Source organism: Lottia gigantea, assembly GCF_000327385.1.
Source record: "Lottia gigantea unplaced genomic scaffold LOTGIsca_42, whole genome shotgun sequence".
NCBI lineage: Eukaryota > Metazoa > Mollusca > Gastropoda > Lottiidae > Lottia > Lottia gigantea.
In genome coordinates this window covers 553,431-561,784 of record NW_008709463.1, presented here as the reverse complement: position 1 = coordinate 561,784, position 8,354 = coordinate 553,431, and the positions used below count along the sequence as shown (strand labels likewise).

The window sequence follows — 8,354 nt, the reverse complement described above, 5'->3', positions numbered from 1 at the left end:
TTCCAGTTCCTGTTAATTTGATGTTATCAATAAAATTATACAAATGAATCAATGAAGATACATAAATCGTGACAGTAATGGCTATGTCGGCTCTCCTTAAGCCGAGTTGGCAAACCCGGTTACAGGTTGATTCAAAAATTAATTTTACAATTGTGTTGGTGTTAAATTACAGTAAGCTTGGAAATACAAATAACATTTATTATTTTTTATTGAATGGACTACCTTAAAATCATTAAATCCCCTCGGGAATAGAACAGGCTTTCATTACCAATGTACCCGAGGGAGTAGCATTCACGATCGCCTAACTCGCTGCTCTAGATGTCTAGGGTTTGAATGACCTAGTTTGCAGCCTGGTTTACCACATTAAAAGAAAATGCGACAAGAAACACTAGAAGTGTTAAGAAGTTGGTTTATTTAGCTTTAGATGATTAATTAAGTGTAATTGAATGGCATTAGAAGAGAAGCGAAGTGGATTGTCCTACAATGGGTAGATTGATTGGATTGTTAGTGCTACTTCAGAATGGTAAATACAGTACACTAATAACTACACTAATTCATGGAAATTGCTTTATAAGATACTTTGTGAGGTTTGAGTACCAGAAGATACTTGATATGACTAATCTAGTCTGTGTGTTCCTAATCAAACCAGACGTAAAAAGAGAAGTGTGAGCTAACGAGGTCCAAGTCTCCATAACATGTATATTGGCTATATGCTTCCTAAATAATGAAATAATGGCGCTTTAGTCAACAGCATCATTGCTTGCAAGTATTTTTAAATTCAAAGTACCAAGATTTCAGATTGGTTGATGGTATTGCTTCGTCTCTGTGTTTCGTAATCAAACAGGACGTAATAAGCGAAATAGGTTCAAGTCTCAATGGCACCCGTATTGGGTTGGGTATATATAGATGAAGGAGTGCAGAATCGTCCCATTTACCGTTCGACCGACAGGAGGCAAAGCCTGGTGGTTCGCGGCTGTCTACGTGACTGTGTATAAATAGAGACAGGGGAGGAAAAAGCATCCAGTAATAAATATGAGAGGAAAACACTAACCCGATATTCAACGTTATTAAGATATTAGCTCGATAAGACAACGTGTGGTACGCAAGGAACATTATCAATTCGACATATATACAGCAAATGGCTACGTACTAAAATTTCTACTAACACCCTCCTCATCTACCACAACTCATTTAGATGTTGTGGTTAGAAAAATGAGTCACGTGAATGATCAGTTTTACATACAGTGCAAAGGGACACAATCCAAGAATGAACCATTTCAATAACACTGGTACTGTATGTGAATATCTGTCAGACACCATTAGCCATCGTATGACTATCTCATTTAACTTTATAAGGGATTCATATCCTGACCTTATCATCACTCGAACTTATGGGAATTTATATCGGATGCACGCAGTTCACGATTCAGTATTACTCAATATAACTATCCTTTGATATCATAGATTCCGGAATTGTACCAGTCTTCCTCCGTCGGAAATAATGACACCAAAATATTATACCCTGAAGACAGTTATCAGTCTTATATTTGCAATATTAATAGTATCGCAGCTAGCTGAAGGAACAAATCGCCTTTGGTCTACCAGTCCATTATTTTTCCATTACGTGAAACCAGAGAACCTTGAAGTCCTCGTGACACTCTGATCTTGTTTGGAACTCTGGAAGGAGTAAACTGATAGGTTTACAGCCTTCTTACTTCCTTTTAATTTAATTTCCAACTCAAAATTTGTTTCTTTCAGGTTTAATGGAAATTCATTCAGTTAGTTCATTGATATTTTTTATGTAACAAAATTGCAGAATTTGCAGTAAATCACGCAAGATTCTTACCGAGTATAATTCATTGATTATAAACAATTCACGAACACTACTTAAATGGTTTTACTGATTTAGCCATCCAGTTCTTCTAAATTATAATAAATGTATTAAAGGTATTGTAAAGCGGTTTTTTAAATTTATAATAGGCTGAACTATTGTTAATCCTCTGATTGTGGGATGTAATAATAGGCTGTTCTATTGGTCTCCCTCTGATTAGGAAATGTAATAATAATTATAAGGCTGGTGAGTTTAACTTGTCTGTTTATTTTATTTTAAAATTCACCATGTATAAAGTAACTGATTTTATTTATTTATTGCCTTATAATATTATATTAACATAATCGCGAAGGGTTTTATGTGAGTAAGCATATTTTGCGATTTGTTGCGTCATCAACTATTTTGGTTTAGTGGAATTACAGAAACCACAGACGTCTGATTGAAAATTGAAATGGTGTAAATTGATGTTATCAGTGTCCCTGATACTCGTATCTTTACAGTTTTCATTAAACCCATATTAACACAGAAAGGGTTCAACGCTAAAACACGAAGTTTTAATTTTCTAATGTATCGACTATCGTACATAAAAACGGACACCAGTATCTCGTCTTTGCAAACCTCTGTCATATTTCATTTGACACCTATTAACTTCTCTTACTCATCTTTGCCCTTTGCGGTTTTTATTTGACACAAATTAACAGAGAAGGTTCCACGTGGACTCCGGCAGACTGGTGATCAATGGCAGTGGATAATTGATTGAGTGCTGAAGGTGAAGATAAGATTTAATCAGAATAAGTATGTTGTTTCTCAGTTCTCCTTGTCGTACCAGACAGCCACATCGATATCACCCTTAATTCTTCCATTGATAGGATTATACGATGTTCATTCATAAAATAAGTGGCTTAACACTCAGTGCTGAAGGCGAGGGAAATAACACCGTGTTCATTTGGTAATTAATATGTTTGTCCCACTTAAGATGGCCAGTAACTTCAGCCCGCTTTACTTTTCATTATGAAACACTTACTCACTTATGGTTGATATACTTCCTTATGTGAAAAGTTCATTAGCCGCTACCAATGTTTCGTCAAAATGTTTTTTTAGATGACTTCAGCTGAAAGATATTTTGGTAATACCTGATTGTACTTCTGTTTGTTAATCCTGGCATGCTGATAAAAAAGCATGAAGATATTCATCGTTATTTGCTGGATCAGAAACATTGTGATTCCGACATATATACAGCGTTTTCCCCATCGAACATCGGATCTAACCAGTTTTTAAATACTTCCTTGATTATGATATACTTCCTCATATGAACAGTTTAATAGCTGCTTTAGGTTTCGTTTCGCGTTTCGGATCGTTAGTACTTTTTTTTTTTTAGTTTTATACAGCATTTCGGTGACATCATGTCACTAGTAACAGTAAAATTGAAAATCGTAATTGTCTTCAATGAGGATGAAACGTACCAAGGATAAAAAAATACTAGTGTTGACAGCGTCACTGGCTATTTTCAGACAACCGTTACTATTTTAGGATGATATCTTGTCGATCATAACGATTCCATGTTAGATAAGATTATTGTAAAATACTGAATAAATGTCAAAGAACCGTTGGAATCTCTGTCGATAATAGATAGTTATAATCAATCTGTCTTAGTGATTTCAAAAACTAATATTTATTTCAATTACCCTCCAATGTTTTAGAATTTGATTTTAAAAAGAATCAGTAGGTGGACAAGTCAATATTGATTATAAATCTATAGCTTAAAATATTTTTATGATGAAAATTTCTAAAGAAAATAAACATATTATTGAAAGACAATGTTGTGTGTAATAAATAAACCAAATATTACTGATCCGAATCACAAAACGAAACCCGAAATCCAAACAAAGTATTGGCGAACCATTGCTATCGGCTAATGAACTTTTCACACGAGGAAGTATATTAATCATAAGTGAGGAAGTATTTCAAAATGAAAAGTGGTATCAGGTGCCTGACGACACACCTGCGATATTTATACCACATAATCATAACGACCTATCTGTACTCTGATGGACTAGAAGTGACGCGGAATTGAAAAAGGGAAAATTTGCAGTTTCTGCCTTGTTTGAGACATCCTCCTCTGTTCTTATCACTTATCAATAAAGTGTCTGGACTAGGAACTCGAGAGCCATAAATGTGGAAAATTGTTGAAAAATTCATTAAAACCAAGTATACCTTTCTGCACTCGATTGTATTATTGAAGAGTCACGCCCTAAATCCTGATATAATTAAAATAAAACATCTTTGCAGCTTTGTTCAAGTACATGACAATAACCCCTCTTACTATTAGATCAGACGCAGTTTCATTCACAAAGAATCAGGTTTTCAAATAAAAAAGCTATTTCTTTATTATATTCTTTGGTTCAAAGCTTGAAGGCATAAACATCAATATAATAAATGGGCCTTGAATAGTCTGCCATACCTCGGCGTCATAAAATTTCAAACTACATCAAAACATGTATTTATATATTTATATATATATAGAAAATTCAAATCACCCCCGGTCAAAGGGAGAGTGTATGTAGTAGGAAGCTTAATAAGGCATTCCATTAGTGAGAATTCAAGCATAATCTCACTGGTAATCTGAGCTTGTAGTCTCGTTGAATGCAACATCGACAACATCTTCCCGTTCTGTTTTGCTTTGATCACCAAATGACATGACCAGTCAAAATTTGATAGACATTGACAATAAAAAGGGGTACAAGCAACGCAATTCCGTAAAAGTTGTGTAGTAGTGGAATCCCCCAAAGAGAAGTACCATCAGGTGTTTCGAAAAGAGTAAGCATGGTCTGCTTTGTCCACCCACTACTCTATAGAACAACATCAGACAAATTTATGCCTGACCAAGATGCAAGAATTTGTAATATTTGTCCAGAAGTTCGCTATAACGAAGTAAATGAATAATACAATACAACGATTTTTTTAGCCACGTAACGTTTTGATAATAAATTACGGGATAGTTTTCACAATCTTTAACCATGTTTAAGTTTTCGGATGACTGTCATCTGTGATTTCGAATTAGTATCACCTTAGAGTTAATGTTAAAATCATAGATGTAAAATACAGCACAACTTCAACTGATGAATCGCGATGACATTTTCACGAATGTTCTTCTTATCACCTAAATTAGTCCCTCAAACTTACACATACCTCAAACGGCTTCGGCTCTTCTGTCAAACCCAACTGACTTGCGAACGTGTATTCCTTGATATGGTCCGGTTTGGTGAATTTACAATGCTGTAGCATGCCGACAGTAAATAAGAAAAGTTCTTTACGTGCCAAAGTTTCCCCCAAACACTTTCTTCGTCCAATAGAAAAGACACTAAATTTATCCACAGACGACTTATCTAGCAGACTGTTGCTATCCAGGTATCGGTCTGGTCTAAATGTATCCGGATCTCCCCACAATTCCGGATCGTGACTAATTGAGTGAAGATTGGGGATAACCACAGTCCCCTTTCGGATGGTGTACCCGGCCAACTCCGTGTCCTTGGTAGCTGCATGTGGAAAACTTAGCGGTACGATGTTTGTAAACCGCATTACTTCATTGACTAGAGCTTGACAATAGTTCAGTTCAAATTTGTCCATAAGCTTTGGTTGTCGCTTTCCGATAACTCGCTCGATTTCTTGGTGTGCCTTTTCTTGAATTTCCGGATGAGCTGCAAGCATTAAAACTGTCCAGGTCAGAGTTGTGGCAATCGATTCAAAACCAGCTCCGGTTATTTCGTCCAGTGTTTTAAAGACTCTCTGTTCGGTAAAGACGGAATCTGGTTTGTTTTTTTCTTCTTGGTAGGCGGAAATCAAACCGTCCGCTAAGTGTCTCATATGGCCCGGTCTATAGGATTTCATAATTTCTTTCACCTGATTGATACGAATTGACACTAGTCTCTTCATGATCTGTTTAAATTTGGTGACCTTCCAAGGCATAACATACCTCAAATAAGGCATAACCTCAACTGGATTTCCTGATGCCACAAATTGAGTAAAATCGGACGAACTTTTGGTAAATTCGACAAAGCTTGGATTTTCTTCTCGAATATTGACATCTCGTCCGTAACATATCTGAAAGATCACGCTACCAACACATTGGAATATAATATCTCGAGGATAAAAAGGCTTCCCATTAGTATCAGCAAATTCAGAGGAGGCGATCCTTACCTCGTCGTTGACCATTTCTTCGATCGGATTGTGCCTTGCTTCTGTAAATTTTTGCAGATAATTAGTCGCCAACTTTCTATGAAGAACTGTGATGTCACTGTACTGTAGTAACAAAGCTTCTGGTCCGCAGACTTGGCTGGAGTAGAAGTTTGGTCTTCCCGAAAAATCATCGCCACGGTTCACCAAGGCTTCTTTTATCAATTCTCTACCGTTCAGAACGACTGCTGGAAAACTCCCCATCTGTACTGAAAATATGTCACCATATTGACGTCGAAGTTTCTTGAAGGTCTTGTACGGAAATTCTCCAAAGAATGGCAGGTATCCTAACAGAGGAAGCCCTTGTGGTCCTGGTGGAGCATTATCCTTCTGGATTAGATGTAGCACAATTTTAGCTCCAATTAACGTCACCACGAATGTTGCTAAACTGGCTTGTAGATTTGAGGTATCACTGAAGTAAGTTATCGCCATTGTTCTACTAAAACAGTCCTTGTACCAAACAGTCCTTGTACACGCTTCAGAAACAAAAACAAACAAATAAGTCAAGCATTCCTCTACAACAGACTCCTACCGCTCATTTCAACATACTTAATATATTTTGAGATAAGATAAATAGTTACACAGATACTTTATCTGCGCATCATATTTATTTCAAGCTGGGGTGTAATTGGTCTGATAAAATCCGCAAAACGAAACTCGAAATAAAAAAAAAAATACAATACATTTGTAGCAGCTTATGAACTTTTCAAAAAGGAATATCAATTTTAAGTGAATTAGTATTTAATGATAAAATAAAAGAAATACTGATACAATCTTTGGATCTTTGGAAGGAAGAACATTCAATCAATCAAAGCATGAAATGATTAAACCCGAACGCAGACTCTTTATGAGGAACGCCAAAATTGAACCCTCCGTTCGTCAATTCGAGCTATACTATAATTTGTCGAAGGGTATCCTACTTGAAGTCACGTTATATAATCATACTTGATGTATATTAAATAGTTCAAGGTTAACGTTCTTTATAATTAAATAAATAAGACAATTTTATGGATAGATACTCTAGAATATTTATTAATTCAACGTTTCAATGTGGTTCTCAAACCGTCATCAGGAATATAATAATATATTTCTGATGACAGTGTGAGAACCACATTGAAACGTTAAAGTAATAAATATTCTAGAAGTATCTATCTATAAATTGTCTTATCTATAACCTGTGCTTCTAATATGCCTTTGAAAGATTGTTATTTATAATGGTTGTCCTACTATATATTTAAAATACCTTATATTTGGTAATGGTAATAGTATTGATAATGGACCTTAACATCGAGCCGTATGCAATGGAGGAAAATAAAGCCAGGACAGCTGCCATGGTACCCTCAACGTACACACTTTCTCATACGATAACGCGATATATTGGCCCTATTCGAACTGACATTACTGAGTTGGGTGTAGGGTTGAATGTCTGAAATCAGTAACACGCTCAGCCACCTCGACCCTTTACCACACTGAAAAACATACTGAGTGTCAAGTGCCAGAAACGTCAAAATGTTCCATATACATTACTTCCACCCGGAAGATAACAATGATGCAAGGTGACACTTAAATGTGCAACGACCTAGATTATAAGTATATTTCGTATAGACGTTTTTATTTCTGAAAATAAGTTATGAGCTTTAAGGATTTGCCGTCAGACATTTTTATAATAAAAACGAGAAACTATTATTTTTTTGGCTTAACTTCACATTAAGATTACGATTACGGATGATGAAAGTATGTCAGTATAACAGATCAACGACGGTTTAAAGTTATATATAAATAGTAGGACATTCAAGGAGTTCAAATAAAATAGGTTTCCTCTTCTACCTTTTAGCACCAGATTTTTGCGAGGATTGCAAGGGATTTTTATTGTGCTCAGCTTGTAGCTCATATGGCCTCTCATTTTGTCTTATCCAAAACATGTTTTTGTCTTATCAACACCCTCAACTTACATCATTAACAGAGAGAAACGGAGTGGATAATCCAGAACCTATTGCCGAACCCTAGATCCTCTGGTTAGCAATTTCGGAATGATCATTTCAGGATTATTTGAGCGTACAATAATGATAAAAAAAATTGTGGAGCGCAAATTATTATTGTCGATTACTGCTGGAAATGGCTTTCTGTATCCCGAATTTCTTTTACATAATGTGGGAGTAGAGATGCCACCACGATTCGAGATCGTTCGAGGTCATTATCCGCTTATACTTATGTAAACCGGCGATTGTATTAAGTCACTATCAGATAACATATCGGTCGAATATTTTTCCATTTATATATACCGAGTCAG

The 8,354-nt window shown here is 35.8% G+C and overlaps 1 protein-coding gene across 1 annotated transcript; it reads right to left on the bottom strand.

Annotated features, from left to right (window-relative positions):
• Nucleotides 1-291: 291 nt before the first annotated feature.
• Nucleotides 292-6,496, bottom strand: LOTGIDRAFT_178826 (hypothetical protein; the record flags this gene model as incomplete). Its single annotated transcript, XM_009060374.1, has 2 exons — nt 292-350; nt 5,059-6,496. The coding sequence occupies 2 exons, from the start codon at nt 6,494-6,496 to the stop codon at nt 292-294; spliced, it is 1,497 nt and encodes a 498-aa protein (XP_009058622.1).
• Nucleotides 6,497-8,354: the final 1,858 nt, after the last annotated feature.